The 18527-nt window shown below is 30.8% G+C and overlaps 1 protein-coding gene across 2 annotated transcripts in view; it reads right to left on the reverse strand.

The window, feature by feature from the left end:
- The window catches only part of LOC107070169 (opioid-binding protein/cell adhesion molecule homolog), a 209122-nt gene that overhangs the window by 33389 nt on the left and 157206 nt on the right, over positions 1 to 18527 (reverse strand). For both annotated transcript variants that reach the window (XM_015328105.2, XM_015328104.2), the window contains exon 3: positions 16512 to 16719. In XM_015328105.2, coding sequence (XP_015183591.1) covers positions 16512 to 16719 — 208 coding nt within the window. The remainder of the gene's footprint in view (positions 1 to 16511; positions 16720 to 18527) is intronic.

Below are 18527 nucleotides of genomic sequence, written 5' to 3' on the forward strand. Positions count from 1 at the left end.
ACTTCTACTAAAAAACCAAGAGGAGACTTCGTGACAGTGAAAATAGTGTGCAACATGAGTTTCGATGCTCGTGGAAATGGTTACAGAAACAACAACAAAATAAAATAAAATAAAAAAAGAATAAAAAAAATAAAAAAAAAGAAGGTTTACCTATAGATCTCTATCACGGAATTGGTGTAAGTCGAGCGTAGCTTAATTTCGATGCGTAAATCGAACTCGCTATTCGAGTCATTGCATGCCACCGTGCCAAATGGGACATCCTCTTTTCTCTCTCTCTCTCTCTTTCTGTGGGGACGTGTCTATATGTGAAAAAAAATAGAGAAAGAAAAAGAGAGAAAGAGAGTAAGTCAAAATTCAGATGGAAGTTTAAAAGAGGAAAAAACTTGTCTGACGAAATGCACCCCAAATGAAACCCACTACTACTACTCGTTTCGGATTTGATCGTGATAATTACCACCTAACTGCGAACGAATATATTACGAGTTAATACGGTTTTTTTTAATTTATAAATCATACTTTTTTTTTTTATTAATTTAAAGATATTATATAAATATAAAATATTGTAATTAAGAATTAAATTGAAAGTGTCGTATTAGTTTCTTTGATCATCGAATAATCTTTAATATGTTTGTTTTTTTTTTTACCTTTAATTATAATCGATCGATATCGAAAAGTATGCAAACTGATCTATATATATATATATGTAGAGAGAGAGAGAGAGAGAGAGAGAGAGAGAGAGAGAGAGAGAGAGAGAGAGAGAGAGAGAGAGAGAGAGAAAGATACAATTGTATCTATCTGATTAATAAACATAGCTCGCCGCCACTACTATGTTACCTACATCGAAAATGAAGTATATCGTGCGGTGGTGTATGATTTACGCTGCAATGCATCACTGCAACGGCGTAACAGATTTTAAGCATCGTCGACGAATAGCTTCATGCCCGTCGCTCCTGCAACGATACATTGCCTTTCCATTATAGTTATCGATTCGGCCGTAGCTCAACGTATTTCCGATAATGTCTATGAACTTATCAGTAAAGTTACCAAATTCCAATACTTCGCGTGACAACGGAGGATAGTAATACGATAAAAAATCATTCGAAAGAATGAGAACGAAAAACGAAGAGTAAAAAAAAAAGTGAAAGAGAGACAAAACCTTCCAATGATTAGCCATTTCCTTTTTTTTTTATTTTTTCCCAATCGATAAAATATATATCGAACAAATTAAATTAAAATTAACTCACGATTAATCGGTTCATTAAATTTACAAACGAACCCTTATAATATGTTTTTCGACGTAAAAGCACTGTGTGTGTACGAAATAATCTATTATATGGAACTAAATTACAATCGAGATCAATGCATGAAACCACTATCGAACTATATTTCTTAATTTGTTTACGCTCACAAAGTGAACACGTACAGAAAACTGTCGAACGTTAATCGTTTGAATATATACTTTACACGATAGATTTATTTTCTCTCTCTCTTCTCTCTCTCTCTCTCTCTCTCTCTCTCTCTATTCGTTCCGATCTACCTATAATTAAGCATGGAACTTATCGAGATTACAAACAAATTAGATTCACTTCGATAAAAAAAAAACCGAGCGACACGATAACGTAATAAATTTAATTAATCCAAAATCTAGTTTAAAAAACAACGTGTACAGATCACTCAAGTTAAAAGTGAAACCTTTAAAAAAAAGCAAGTTTTAAAAAAATGAGATGAGTGCATGAGGAGTAAGATAAATTATTATACAATATTATTATTACTTTTTTTGTAATCATTTATTTAACACGTTGCGTACCGCGTCACTCGTACTTGGGTGACGGGCATGCTTCCGTGGGGCCCGCGTCACCCGTACATGGGTTACGCTTTTCTTGTTGAAGTTAAATAAGATTTTCAGTTGCATTTTGAAAACAAATTTAATGGAACAAGTTCTAAAGTATAAATATAGAATATACAGAGTAAAAATATAAAAAATACACAAATAACACTCTACTTTTTATTAATTTATATAGGATAACATATTATAATATACTATGTCGCATGAAATTCGTTGAAACAGTCCAAGCACATCTGTGGCGATTTTGGACAATTCAAACAATACGTTGTTGTTTTTTTGTGTTCGAATTCAATTCAATTCAGTTCAATTTCTCTTCTTCGTCTAAAGCCAGTTCTTCTAGTAATTCTTCAATATTTTCACTTGCATATGATTCATCAGTATCCGAGCTTGAACTCGACGAAATTCTATTTCTAACTTTTCTTCTAAAACTCACAACGTTTTCATCACTACTCTCACTTTCAATTGTACTTTCATGACGTCCAATAAACATTTTTGGGATAAAAAATTACTAAGGTGCGTTTCAGAAAAAGTATGCTTCTAAACTGTATAATCTATACATGAAAGATGTATGCTTTCCGGGGAAAGCGATAAACGTTTCCAAATCAAAAATAAGCTACTTACCAATAAGATTATTTCGGAACAAAACAATGTATCAATTACATAGGTCGATAGCATTGTAAATGTAGATAATCGACAATGCATGAATCTACTTGAGTTAAATTGTTGGTTTTCCCGCATATCTCTCCGCTATCATTCTAGTGCGTCGAGAAAAAACTTACGCCCGGTGGAAACAAAACGTAATAACGCTTGGTACGCAACGTGTTAATTTTAAAAATGCGCGCCTGTAAGAATGCAACCCTCCAGACATACTTTGAAAATGTTGCTTGCGAGCGCCATCTGTTGGAACGGCATTTTTTTTAAGCCCAAACTGTTTATACAAATTTGTATTAGGAGTTGCATATCTTTCGGGCAGAAAAAAAATTCCGTCCCAACAAATGGCGTTCGCAACATTTTCAAAGTGTGTTTGGAGGGTTGCATTCCTACAGGCGTAATCTTTTTATAAATAATGATAAAAATTAAACTTTAATTTTGTAATTAATACGCTTCGTAGTATGCGCAGTATTCTCTTTTAGGCTAAATCCTGTAGATCAATATATGTATAAAAATAGCTAAATAAACGTAACATTATTAACATTAAATTATTATAAATATCTCTATTATTATTTTATGTTATTATTATTGTTATATTATTTATCAGAATTACTGTCGAGTCTCAACATAAAATATTAATATAAAATGTGTTCACCTTCTTCTCGTAGAAATCAAATATGCTTTTAAAATTTAAGATGTAAATTTTGAAATAGTAAACAAAAGAATTTCAATATTAAACTGCATTAAAATGAAGAATCAGTAATTACAATTAAGAAGTATACTTCGTTTAGCAAAGTGGAACAAGAACTACTTACTCGTGAGCCTAAAAATAAACCGAAATACAATGTCTATTACACGAGTAATTATTTATACGTCTTTTATGTAATATAATATTTAAAAGATAATGTTAATATTTCGCAAGGTATAAGAGGCTTGAGAAGATTAAAACAAAGATTTATAATATTATATTTACATATATATGTTCATGTACTGTACTTTAAATATTACATAATACTATTTATATAAATGTAAATTATTTTAACATGACATATGTACATATGTAAGATTTTAAATAAACAATATCTAAAGTGATATAGCAAAATTTAAATAATATATTTGTAAAAAGTGTAAATTCTTGAAGATTGTGCGTTGAACAAGGGACTTCGTACAAAAGCTGTTGAATCGACGAATTCTTCGAGGTAAAGGAGTAGAAAGACGCGAAAAGCTCTTTCATCGTCTAATCTGTGAGCTTAAAGAGAAAGCTCACGTGACAACAGGCTGTCGGTTAATTAGCAAGTGCAAGCCTGCTCCGACTTCGTGAATAATTCAAGTGCTTTGCGCCCGGTTCCTCTACCTACGTTGGATATATCGTGAACATACACACACACACACATATATATATATATACACATATATGTACGTAAATTTGAGAGAATTGGCCGAATCTTGTAAAACGTATCGTGTATGTTCGAAACCACTCGTAATGGATACTAAAATATATATAATATTATAATATAATTATGAATGATGATAAATCAAAAAATTAATCATATATAAGAGGATGATGTAGTGTACCACTACAAATTACATAAATATATAAATACATGATTTGATGATACTAACAAGCACAGGTAATAATTCAATTATAAATTGAATAATGTCGTACAAATATTTGTTATCCGAAAAAATTTCTATAATACGCTTGTTCTTTTGACTGAACTTGCAATTTTTCGAAATGAAAAAGTCTTGTTTGATGAGGATAAGAATAGAAGAGATATTATATGATAATGAAATTTTAATCTTGCTGAAGTTGAATTATTTTTAAGTGATTAAAATTATTATTAGTTGTATAAGTTTCTTTTACGGGAAAGTATTAATCTTTAAGAGAGGTTGTTATAGATTTAAAAAAGATACATCCACGAGAGTTTGTGTCCAAAATAAAATGTTATACTTAAGATGCCCACATTTTTGTTATATAAGCCACAAAAGGTATTATATTTTACTTACGTAGGTTTTATTTATATTACCGCAAGATACAAGAGCAGCGGGACGTTTTAATAACGTAACAGCTGGTGTGGAAGAAACCCTTTCTATATATTCATATATATATATATGTGTAATATACTATGTACCAACATATAAATGTATATATATATAATAATAGTATAAATAAATATAATTAATATAATATAGTACTTTTACAATATAGTTTAAGTTAACTAATTTAGTACTAATTATATTACAAATAATATAGTAAGTATATAATTAATATAATAAAGTATATAATTAATATAAAAGGTGTCTCACATAGTCGAAGAAAGTCAACCTAAATATTTTCTTTATTTTTAATGATATGAAAAATGTTCAATTGCAATGCATATTTTGTTTGCTTTCAAAATAGATAGATATACATGTATATGTATATACCATATAATGGAAACAAATTTTATCGTAAAGTTATATTTATATAGAGCAAAGAAAAAAATAAATATCTAACAAAAACATTTTTGTTCGTCCATCAATTTTCTTTGATAATTCTTACCTGTCACATAACTTCGCACACCGTACAATCATTTTCTTGACAATATCGTATTATATCGCATCATTGTAAACATTAGGTAAAATAACTATTTTGCCATTTTGACATTTAATAATCGATTACTCCTATAAATGAATTAATCATTCAAAAATAAAACCCAAAAGAAGAAGAAGAAGAAAAGAAGAAGAATATTACGAAAATCATGGCCAGTAATAAAGACCCGAATATTTGTCAGAGATTTCTCATAGTCATTATTGTTGCGTCTAGAATGGTGAAAAGGAAGGAGTTAGGGAAGGGGTGTGGAGGAGGATGGAGGAGGATGGGGGTTTATTGTTATACACGGTAGAGGTAAATTGTCCGGTTTTGTGAGTCAATAACGAGCCGTGGAAGTCGTAGTAAGCTTCACTACTCGCCCTTATTTGGAAGGTAACACTTCTCAGCTTGCTGTTAGAGAAGGATAAGGAGAAAAGCAAGTTCTATCTTTCTCACACATTACTCCCACACACACACACACACGCACATTCGTATCAACTCTGAAAATGTTTCCTTCTTGCACGAGGTATAGAACGAACGAACGAATGTACGAAATGAACGAAGGAATTTTCTCGTGAAAGATACTTTTCTTCTTCTCATTCTCGTCCCACCTCGTTTCATCTTGACCATCTTGTTATCTGTCAGCGTTTAGAGAAAAAGAAAGAATAGTGTTTGAAAGGCAAAAAAAAAGAAAAAGAAAAAGAAAAAAAAATGAAAATATACCGTTCAAGTGGTCCCCTACGAAAAAAGATTCTCCTTTTTCTCGAGTGGAACAGAGGAATTGAGTACCAAGGACAATGGATCACTTTGTCGAAGGACATACGATCCACCAAAAGGACTTCTCTACCTATATCCATCTATCCGTCCGTCTGTCTCTATTTTTTGAGATCGATATTCGATCGAAATCATCTTTTGGGTTATCGTTACTAAGTAACAAGGAAAAATAAAAAGAAGATAGAAAAAAGTAGATGGGTGGGTAGATGTGTAAGAGGTGGGGGTTTAGTGGGTGGGTGGAAAGAAGAAGAAGAATAAGAGAGAAAAGAACGACTCTATTTACCCGATACATAAAAGCCGTCGACTCGAATGACGCTAACGTGTAACGCTATCAAATTGCTGCAGGCACCAAACGAATATTTTTCTCTACTCGTTCTGTGTTCTCTTCCACCTTTTTTCCCCACTTTTTTTTGTTCTCCCTCTCTCCCTTTTTTCTCTTTTTTTTTCTTCTTTCCACACCCTCGGCTTATATCGACGTAAAAGGGAAACAATAATAGCTTTACTACGTTGGTTATTGCTCAAAAGTACTGTTCATCGTGTGGTAATGCTCTTTCTCTCTCTCCCTCTCTCTCTCTCTCTCTCTCTCTTCTCTACCAGTCGTTATTGTTCCTACAAGGATGATGATCATGTTGAGAGAAAGGCGAATTCAAGTGAGGAAAAGTATACTTTGCTATTTCCTTCAAAGCGTATTAAAAAAGAAATTCACGATACTCCCTCCCTCCCCTACTCCTATTTCTTTCTTATACACTTTGGTTATTGTTGTTATACTATCGATTGGTCAAAGTGGAATAGAAAACCAAAAATATACATTTTCCATAACAATTTTTATTAATTTCGATTGATTTTATAATAATCAAATTTAAATGGTAATTTTGTTTGTTAATGTAATTTAATTGAAGTTTAGTTATGTTAAATGCTGGAAACGAATTTTAACGAATCTGTGACACCCATTTGTATAGTATTATTGTATGAAACTTGAAATAAATAATTATTATTGTTTTAATCAACAATTATGAATAATAAAATAATTTATAATCGTTGATACATATATTTGTTACTATTTATAAATATATAATACAAATTTATTATAGATAACATGACACGAAGAAAATAGAATTAGAAAAGTAAAATAAAATAAAAGGAAGGGAAAAAAAGAAAAGGAAAGAAAAATTTATCTCGTGGCACTAGCTCCTCGTTATTTGAAAAAAAAAAATAATAATAAAAAAAGGAAGGAAAGGAAAGAGAAAAGAATCTTCCGAGTTACAACTGCGAAGCCAGCCACAACATTTCCGCCCCGTCCGGTTCATTATATCATAGAAAATAATATACGCTAATTAAGGGACATAGAGAAGAAGACAAAGAACATTCCTACCAATATTTCTTCTCTCTCTTTCTCTTTCTTTTTCTCTTTCTCTCTCTCACTCTTTTCATTCGTTGCTAGGTGTTACAATATAAATTTGCCAAGGCGAATAGTCACCACCGTTCTCACCTTTATACGCTTGTTATTCATTACGTGCTTAGAAAAACGTTGTCGTCAGCAAAAAAAAAAAAAGAAGAGTAGACAGGGGGTGGGTTTCAGAACACTTACAATCCAAGCTTTTCTTTTTCCACCTCTTCCTATTTTCCTCATTTTTTTTTACGAACGACTGACTGATTTAGTTTGTTCGAGCTTGTCCGCAACCCCAACGCAACTAGCTTATTCTCCCCTCACCCCTTACTTTCCCTTCTTCTTCTCTTCTTCGTCCTCTTTTTCTTCTTCTTCGTGTTGGTGTTACCCTCCAATCCTCGTAGTTACCACCCCCTCCCCTTTGAGTACTCTAGGCTACTAGCTTCGCGTTACCACGGCTCGACTTTCAAGCAGCTAACCAACCCCACTCCCTCACACACCACCCCCAGCTCTCTTACCATCAGTATATAACGTGTGTTACTTCTCTCCTCTCTAATATTGCGAAATTTGTGCAATCTCGAACGGCTAGTCTACTCCAAGCTTTGAAGATAAGCTCGGCAATTCACCCTTTTTCTACAACTACCCTTACTTTTCCCTTCTCGTTCACCAAATTCCTCCGTGAATGAGGAAGCTTTAGAAAAAGATGAGGATGAGAAGAGAAAATCTCGTATAGCATGATACATATATATAGTACTTTCTGATCTAGGCCCTCCCCTGTTTCAAAGGTGTGAACGTATTACATCGTACACGTCAAATCGATTTACTTTTATTTTATAAATCCTTTTCGTAAACTTCTATTCAAGATAATTCTTTTTAAAACAAACGTAAAAGGAAAGAATGAAAAAAATACGATTTCAATGGTTACTTTTATATATATATATATCTTTTCTATTAATATTTAAATCTAATTTTGATGCATATAATTTTAATTGAAATCTTTATACGACATTATTTATCGTATAATTAATATTTTTAATTTAATATTAAATATAACGAGTAATTTTTTGCCAATCAATGTCAAATTTTATTTATTTATTTTTTTTTAAATTCATATTGCAATATATTTATTTTTTTTAATTTAATTTATATTACTTAATATAATAAAAATATAATATATTTATATTAATATAACATATTATAGTAATAATTTATTACTATTACAATATATTATATTATTATTCCAATATATTATTTTTTAATATAGTAATAATTAATACAATATATAAATATATTATATTATATTTTTTTATTTAATTATATTTATATAGTTTATATTAAAATTCATTTGATTTATATATATACATATAAACATATGCGTGTTAGTATTATTTGACGGAAAAAAAATATTTTATTTACTCGAAAAACCGACGTGACAATCTTCGATTTTTTGCATATTAATTTGAATAGTAAAAAAAAAAGAAGAACGCGTGCATTAATTTTATTTCACTGTAAAATATAATCGAGTTGATCATATAATACATAAGAACAAATGTTATAATAAACGAACAATTTATTGGATCATCGTAAAATAAAGAAGTTCATCATGCTCTGTTAAAACATTCGTGTTATATTAAATCATTAAAATTTCTTTGTATAAATTTCTTTTCTTTTTTTTTTTTTTTTTTTATTCTCCTTGTTCAGACATCGTTATAGACATCAATATCTTCATTCAGTTTTCCTTTTTCTTCTTCTTGTTCTTCTTCTACACTAACGCTTCTCGCGCGTCGTCTTTATTCGAGCGAATGAAAATTCTCTTGGTTTAAAAGAAAATGAACTTTTGCAAAAGCACGAAACGGAAGGAGAGCCGCAAAAGTTTTCAGTTTGAAATAGGTTATGCGAGCAGTAAAGTAGAGTTTAAGTCGATTCTTCTTCCCGTAAAAGTTTCCGATTCGTTCAGGTTACCAAGGTAATACCGCTGAATAAAACGGTTAGTCATTTCTATTATTCAGTTAATTATTTATTCAATTTTGGTGTGTACACGTTTTGTAAGAGATATTCCATTCGGTTAATTCCATCTTAAATTTCGAATCATTTAATAACGTTGTCGTTGATTAAAAAAAAAAAAAAGAAAAAAAAAGAAGAAACAAGTTCACGTACAAGTATCGCGAAATATGGAAACTTACATTTTAAAATGTTATATATCCATATTTTCAATTTAGAAAAGTTTCGATCGAATGGTGAAGAAAAACTTAGAAAAAAAAAGAAAAAAAAGAGATGAATATGATAAAAAAGAAAAAAAGGAATGGCCAGTAATTTTACGCCAACGTTATACACTTGTTTTTAATTTATTTTTTGTACACACTTCCGTATTCCACATTGTTTGTTATTTGGATAAAAATTAAATTAACTCTCGTTGTGAATGTTATTTACCTTTTTCTTTAAATCATCATCCTGTCGAATTTTTATGCTTGAAAAATTATTAGTTTCAATGGAATGCATTTTATACGGTATTTAAACGGAAAACTATTCTAACTGTGAATATCTTTTTTAAAAACGAAATAAAATGATTGTTAGGTTTACGAAGGAAGGTAAGAGGAGGAGAAGGAGGAGGAGGAGGAGGAGGAGGAGGAGGAGGAGGAGTAGGAGGAGGAAAATACTTTTCCGGTAAATGCTGAATATTATTTTTTTTTTTTTTTTTCCGGATGCTACGAGGGAGAGGAAAAAGGAACGAGGGAGAGAGAGAGAGAGAGAGAGCTCATTTACAAATAGCATTTTTTGTAAAATTAAAATTCCATTCGAAGATGAGATCTCTCTCTATCTCTCTCTGGTTAACATTATAAATCATAAGAATGTGTTCACAAATAACCATATTCAGTTCATTCAAATATTATGGGTTTATGAGTAGCTTGGTTTCAATTGATTGTAAAAAAAAGTCCCTTTGAAAATTGCATTGAATACTTCGAAACGAGTTTAATCCACATAGGAACAAATTATTACCTTTTTTCCTTTTTTTTACATTGAATAAAACTTCTTTCACAAATATAATTATTTAAATATAAATCATATCACTTCACCATTTTTATTATACACGTATACATGACCCCGATACGATAAAAACCAACTAAAAAAAAAAATAAACATTTAAAAAAAAGATAACATATTTCGGAATAAATACATTTTGCATATTTAATCGATACGTTGTTAAATCCTTTCAAAATGTTACTACTCGCGTAACGTTAATGTAAGTGCTCATATGTAAATGGCATAATTATTATCGCAGCTCGGAAATTATCATACATACCGCGGTACGTAACTCTCTCTCCCTCTCTAGTTTAAAATCTAATTATTTGTTTCAAAACGAGAATCATCGAATTAATTTTATCGTCGATGAGATAAAATGGGATGAAAATTGGTAAAGAAATAATGTGGGATGTGGAATAGGGGAAAGGGGATGGAAACCATGTAGCCATATAAGTAACATTGTCCTCGATTCATCAAAAATATCTCCGTCATGGATGAAATTCTCGAATAATTTGAATAACATTCGTTCCCGAAATATCCCTCTGTCCCTTCCTCCTTCTCCTCGTGTTGAAGAAGAACTAGGGGGATTGTCCATTCTTAGCTACTGCTGCTGTTACTGGCAAGCAAAGGATGCCATGAGGTTCGTTGTGAACGTTTGTTATATATTTTACGATCTTTTCCAGTAACCTCCTCGCGTTCATGCCGTGTTCGTACCGAAATCAAATTGGTATTCTCGAGATGTTGGAGGGGGAGGAAAAGAGAAGGAGATGGAAGAGTAGGAGAGGTTCTTGCATCCCATCTGTAGCAATTTAATCCCGTGAGTTTCGTCCGTAAACCCCTCTCTCTCTCTCTCTCTCTCTCTCTCTCTCTCTATCTTTTTCATTCTCTCTCTCTCTCTTTCTGACTACTACTACTACTACTACTACTATAAGCAAAGTCATACCTTCGTTTCGTTGGAAACCGTCGGAGTACTTTCACGTATAGCCGAGCGGCTACTTACGGAAGTTCATCTCCCTCGTGAAATCATTTCGCTTCTGTTACTATCGTTGTATCAATGTATATGTGTGTACGTATGTAGGTATATCTAAGCCAGGTATACGATGATATCCCGTACGGTACACGGTTTCCTTCGAAAAGCACCCAGCAAGATGTAAATCGGCACATCGTTTCTTCTCTTTCTTTCTTTCTTTCTTTCATTCTTTCTTTTTTCTTTCTTTCTTTCTTTCTTTCTTTATGTCCTGTTTTTCTTTTTTTTCTTTTTTTTCTTCTTCTACTACCTTTCTCTCTTTTTCTTGCGGATCTGTAGGGCTCTGGCAAAAAGAGAAAAGCTCTCTCTCTTTCTCTCTTTCTTTTCGTCGCTTAAGAAATCTTTTACTGAGTGAGTGTGATGCATCGTATAGGACGCGCAAAGTGCGGTCCCGAGACCGATCGAACATTTCTGCGAGTCGAAATGCCAAGAATATATATATATATATGTATATGTATATATGCAATTCATGTGTACACATATATACATGTACTTTTCTACCTCTGAAAGTAAACGGGATTCTCTTTCTCTTTCACTCACTCTCTCTCTCTCTCTTTCTCTCTCTCTCTTTCTCTCTCTCTCTCTCTCTCTCTCTCTCTCTCACTCTTCTTTCTTCTTCTTTTTTTTTCTACCTTTCTACTTTACATTCTATCTCTTTGCTCTTTCTCGTACCCAACCCGTCTTTGTGTCGAGCGATTTCCTCTTTTTGCCCCCTTAATCGTGAATCTCTCGATGGATTTTTCATTACAAATAAGCCTTGATACATAGAGTACGTTATTACTCGGCTTAAAATGATCATCCCTTTTTTTTTCTTCCCACCAAACGAAAGTATCTTTTTCTCTTTTTCTCTTTTTATATTTGTTTTTCATAAAAAAAAAAAAAAATAACTTTAAAAAGAACGCCTATACGTTTCGTTCAATTAAAAACGATGATCAAAAAAAATAATTAAATTATGTAACATTTAATTAATTTATTTTTTTTCTAACCCTTTCCCCTTCTATTCTTCTTTCCCCCAAAGAAATATTTTTCTTAATCTACTAACTGTGTGCCTTATACGAATATTAAATAATTATCCGGCAAGCAAAGCTCGTTACGACGTGTAATTTACAAAAGCTTGCTTGTTACTCTTCTCTCTCTCTCTCTCTCTTTCTCTTTCTCTTTCTCTTTCACATTATTAGCACTTGTCACGGTTGGAAAGGCGATTTCACAGGCAAACTATGATTTTGCACGGCACACGCTACTGGAAAATGCTCTTCCAAATTTGGCACGTAGCGAGTAGAGACGACTAATTAAGGAAGTATTAATTCATTGGAAAACTGAGATGAACACAGCACGCGTGATCGCCTTAGGTAAGTATGGAAAATGATTTAACGTGTACACTCTAACACATTCAGTGTTACTTTAAACGGACAAATAAATTTTCTGTCCTTTTTTTTTTGTCTAACTTTATTTAAGAAGTATTGAGATCTCTGACAGAGGCGTGGCTTACCCTAGCGGCAAAAATATGAACTAGAGTCTGTAGGTCATTGTGCATTACGTATATAAACAAACTAGAGAACAACGTAAAAATATTTTTATAAAATTATCTTTTTTTTTTGTAATTAAATGAAATAAAATGAAACTTACATTGCAAGAAATTTTTAAATTTGCTTGCACAAAATTAAGCAATAAAAATTTTGTTGGTTATGAAAGCGTATTAAATGCAGGACATGTGATTAAGTGTGGACAAGTACCAAGTCGTTAACAAAATGTTTATTAGGAGGTGAAAAATGAAAAAACCTAATTTTTTCATCACAAGCTTTGCTTGTACAACCAAATTCACAGCAATACACTTTATTTTTATTTTTTCTTGCTGGAAACTCCATAACCAAAAAAAAAAATTCTTTGCAACAACTTTTTACTTTAACGATATTAGTTATTTTCAATTTTACTTTCAATAATAAATAAACAAGTCATAAAATTAAAAATATATGTAAATATTTCTACATAAATATAAGTGTAGTTGAAATCAGCTGTTAGAAATTCGGCACATGTATACTAATTTTAAATTTAGCCATCAGATAGCGTATTCAAGTGCTAGAGATCCCAATATAATCAACCTATTACTAATAATTTATTCCCATTTGATTGATAATATTCATAAATTATATTTTCCATCAATCGTTTTATATTAAACATAAAATATTTCATATTAATGAAAATTTCATTATTTATACATATAAACTGAAACTGGAATTTGATAAAATATAAAACAATATGAAAGCATTTCGAAATATGTATATATGTGTGTGTGTATATATAATACAAAGTAGCAACTGTTAATTTTAGAGACACATACGCACTCGTTCACGCGAGAAATTTTGCGAAATTTCTGTGAAAATTTTCGACGATACTCCTTCAAATATTTTATATACTTTTTCTTTTTAAAACCACCTCGAGTGCAAAAATCAAAAACTAAAATTTATATATATATATATATATATATATATATATATATATATATATATATATAAATATATTATTTTTAATGAAAGAAAAAAAAAGAGAAATAATAATTAAAACCAAACCAAAGTAAAGAGATGAAAAACAAAAGGAAAAAAGATTAAAAGTATGTCGAAAATCCGTTTGAAAAGTAAAAGTAAAAAAAAAAGGAAAAAAGGGGGTAAAGGATAAAGAAAAAATAAAAAAAGAGAAAAATAATTTTGCGTATGGAACAAGACACAAGAACCACCTTTTGCTGTACTTTTAGTATCCTTTTTTTTTTTTTATTGCCTGGACTGTATCAAAAGCAACTAGAAATAGAGTGGCCTGATGACCCGAAACAGAAAAAGCAAGAGAGAGAGAAAGAGAAAGTAAAAGAAAAAAAAGAGAAAGAGATAGAGATAAAATGAAAAAGTGTATCAGATATACGAGGCAAGAGTGTTTGTACTTGGGGTTGGCGATACAAACGGAAGACTAAGCTTACTGCTCGCGCATTCGCTTATAAAGAGAGAAAGAAAGTGAACACTGTACTAGAAGGGGTTGGAGGAGGTTGAGGGTGAGGGGAATGAGGGGAGCTTTTCATTTCCGAGAAGGGTAGTAAAGATCGTTCGCGTGCCACGAGTAGTACGTGCACAGAGTGTACTACGTTACTGTTCTGAGTCTACCAAAGTCCACCACCACCACTAACACCATCATCATCACCACCACCACCACCACCACCACCACCACCACCTAGCCATAATATTGCTCTACCCATAATATAACAAGGTTAATGCCTTGCAAATTAAGCGAATGTTAAAGCTTCCAAGCATGGTTTTACGTCCCCCTTTCGAATGGAAAAAAAAGTGAAAAAAAAAACTTGTAATCTTCGTTGGTAATAAGCCCTGTTCTATTCGTCAGTCAATTTAGCAATTTTCATCCTTATCTAATATATGTGTAAGTGTATGTATATTATGCGTGTTTATTAAAGAAAAAGAAAAATCGATACTATTTATAACGATAATTTTGATAATTTAAAATAATAAGAAGAGTTTTATTGTGAATAAATTCAAATTATTGTTTGATAATATTCGATTCAATATTCCAAAGATTATTATTCGTAGTATTAAGTTTGCGATATAGTTAGTTTTGTTTTAAAAAAATTGTATTTAATAAATCTGTAATCTGTTAAATCAGTACTTTGTTTTCTTTTCCTTTTTAGGGTTTCATTTTTATCACATAAAATTATAAAATATCGTAGAAATCGCCGTTGGTATAAATTTAAATGCGCTTATGCAAATAGAGGATAAGTACGTTTGTAATAACAAGTACGAAAAGTGTAGGATTAAATGTAGAGTCTTCTGCCCCTCTCGTTATTACAAACGAAGCTATTACTACACCTTCTCACTTCTACCATGTGTACACCCTATCCCTTTTTGTAAGTTGAAAATTATCATGTTTTCAGCTTAAATATATATATATATATATATATATATTATTTCATAAAGAACAGAAGGGTGTTAATATACGTTTACACAATGAATTAAAATATAATACATTTGAAATAGAATTTGTAGAAACAAAAGCTATGATAGATTGATTCTATAATAAACGATATTATAATATCCAATACGCGTGTTATTATATTTAATAATAATTAAAATAAAATAATATCATCAAATTTGAAATAGGACAAATTGAAAGAAACAAATATTATTATATTGTATTTCATTACGTTTAATCTTCTATCAGATTTATTTCTATAGTGTATGATATTTTTAAAGTGTGAAAAGATAGATAGATAGAGAGAGAGAAAGAGAGAGAGAATATCGAAGATGTGTCTTTAATAATAATCGATTGTACAGAAATAGAGAACGAAGTATGTATGGTTGGATAGAGAGGAAAGTGCGAAATCCTATGTAATTTCCGCGTTCTCGCGCGTAGGGTCCGAAATATCATGAATTATACCCATGTATCAGATAGCGTGCTATCAACGTGATGCGAACATCCTGACAATAATTATTTCGGACGCGAACCGTTAACGTATACTGCTAGTACTACAATCCGTTTCTAGGATCCGAGAGAAACCGGTTGTGTTATCTGCTATCTTCGAACAAACATGACAATTCGTAACTCTGCTCGAAATTATTACAAAATGTCGATATAAGAAAAAGAAATAATGTATTTTATTTTTGTATTAATAATTAATCAAATAATTAATCTTTAATAATTAATAAGCACTCGTAAATTTATTCTTATAGTAAATGTATTCTACTTTAACGTTTAAATACAAAAAAAAAATAAAATAATAAGCAGGTATTTTTTTAATTATTATTAGAAGAATAATGAATGGTTAATCTGTCTTTTAATGAAATCAAAGCTAATTATCGAAAGGTGTTAAGTATTTATAGAATTACACGAGAGTAAAGTGGTAATAATAATTAATAATACGCGTAAATTTACTTTCATAGTAAATTTACTCTACTTTGAGGTTTAAATATCAAAGAAATAAAAATAAAATGCATATATTTTATTATTGTTATTATTAGAAAAGTAATGAATGGTGAATCTGTCTTTTAATGAAATCAAAGTTAATTATCGAAAGGTGTTAAGCATTTATAAAATCACAGGAAGGTAAAAGTGGTTTTGTCGCGAAAAGGATAATGAATAAAATACGATTGATTAAATGAAGTATGTATATATCTATATTTAGATATATATCGTTGAGATGAAAAGATAGATAGATAGATAAATAGATAAAAATAATACTCACCGACAACTTCGAGATAACCAATCTGACTTTTCATAGGATCTGTGTTGATCTGGCACATATACCATCCTCGGTCAGACTCCCTGACTTCGCGTATGTGGAGAAACCACGTACGGTGGTCACTATGAGATACCGAGATTCTGTGGTTCTTCGTTATCACGTGATTCGCTATCGTCAGTATGGTTTGCGTATCAACTCGTAACCATGCCACCTGTGATCACAAATAAGAGAGTTAAATAAAACTATTTGCTAAAATTTCAATTTTAATTACCTTCTTTTCGTATCACAATTATTATTATAATTTTTACTCAAAAATATGACATCATAAGTTATTTATAATTCTTAAAGTGTTCAATTAAAATATATTACACATGTTAATTTAAAAGAAATTATTTAAACTGATTGATTAATGAGTTTATAAATCTTCAATAAAAGAAATGATTATTTAAATTAATTATTTCTTGTTAAAGAACAATAAAAAATATTCAAAACAATTTGTCTGTCTAATAAAGAAGGATATTTTAATAATTATTCTAAACAAGTAGTATAAAAACAAATATTCGTACGGTCAAAGGTGCTAGAAGAGAACAGAATCAGAAGAGAAAATTAAAGCATCGTAGGTAGTTGAAGTTTACTGTTTACCGAATTATTATGGAATTTGAATTTTCCATGATAAAGTTTGATTCAGTGGATTAGGGAGTCGCAAGTTTAAGTTCTTCCATTGCGCTTCGTGATATTTCCTGTGATTTATTGCGTAAATACATGCATAAAAGTAAATATGTACCCACCAACGACAACACACGAATGTATAATACAATTATTATTTCTATCATTTTGTATTATCAATTAATTTACAAAGAAAAAACAAACAATAACAAACACTCATTCTCTCTCTTGTAATATAAATGTTTATTTCTTAATTAAAACTATAATAATTGAGAAAAGAATAATAGAAAGATGTGGGTACATAAAAGGAATAATATGTGATCTTTTCAAAAACGAAGAAAGCAATCGTTCTTTTAACTCACATATGTTTCTTTTCTATTTTTCTCATGTTACTTTGTAAGTCTCTAGCCAGTACGCTTTATATTTTTGATTCAACCTGTTCTATCTTTTTCTTCTACTGTATTTCTCTTTCTCTCTCTCTCTCTCTCTCTCTCTCTCTCTCATATTTTTCTTTCCTTTTTCCTTTTCTTTTCTATCTTCCGACCCGACCTACTTTTTTCACCTAACTTCGAAATATACCAAGCCCTTATTCTTTCTTCTTTTCCAACGTTAGCATATCTTTCCCACTACTAATACTACTACTACTACTATTGCACCACATTTCCGTTTCATCTATATCAATTATAATTTTTCATTCGTGATTTCTCTCACCTTGCCACCTAAATAAAAAAAAAAAAGAATCCATGAAATCTCGGTGCAGTCATTACGGTTTATCCCATTATTTTATTATTTCAACGTTTTCACCTAACCAGTCCTTTTGGGGATCGACCATTTTTCCGCATTATATCTTTTTGTGCCTAACAATTTTCTTCATTTTTTATCATTAATAATTTTTGTCCAACAGCCGCAAAATACTCCTTGCATTTTTCTTTTTACGACTGGTCGTTAAGAATCGTTGATATTTATATACATGCATACAGGTTTTTTTTGCGCTTTTATCGGTTAACTTAAATCTACACGTTTGTGCGCGTGCGTTGGGTGTTCATGCACCTGTACGAATATTTTTTTTAATGCACGTTTAAAAATTAATTTACTTGCGAATACTATTATTGTTAAAAATATTATTGCAATACCTTTCTTCGAGAACACAAAAATAATCAATTTGTTGCAATTACGTTGTTTAATAAAAATAATCAACACATTTATGAGATATAATTCAAAGATTAATACAACAAAGCAAGTATAAATTAAAAATACATTACGTGACATTTTGATAAATCAACCCTCCTATTAAGAAAATGAGATACATTGCTAGTAGTATAGAAAAACTCGAGGCCATTCTAAAAATGTGTT

The sequence above is a fragment of the Polistes dominula genome, unplaced genomic scaffold (genome assembly GCF_049000335.1).
Source record: "Polistes dominula isolate Pdom_NZ unplaced genomic scaffold, Pdom_raw_medaka contig_12, whole genome shotgun sequence".
Lineage (NCBI taxonomy): Eukaryota > Metazoa > Arthropoda > Insecta > Hymenoptera > Vespidae > Polistes > Polistes dominula.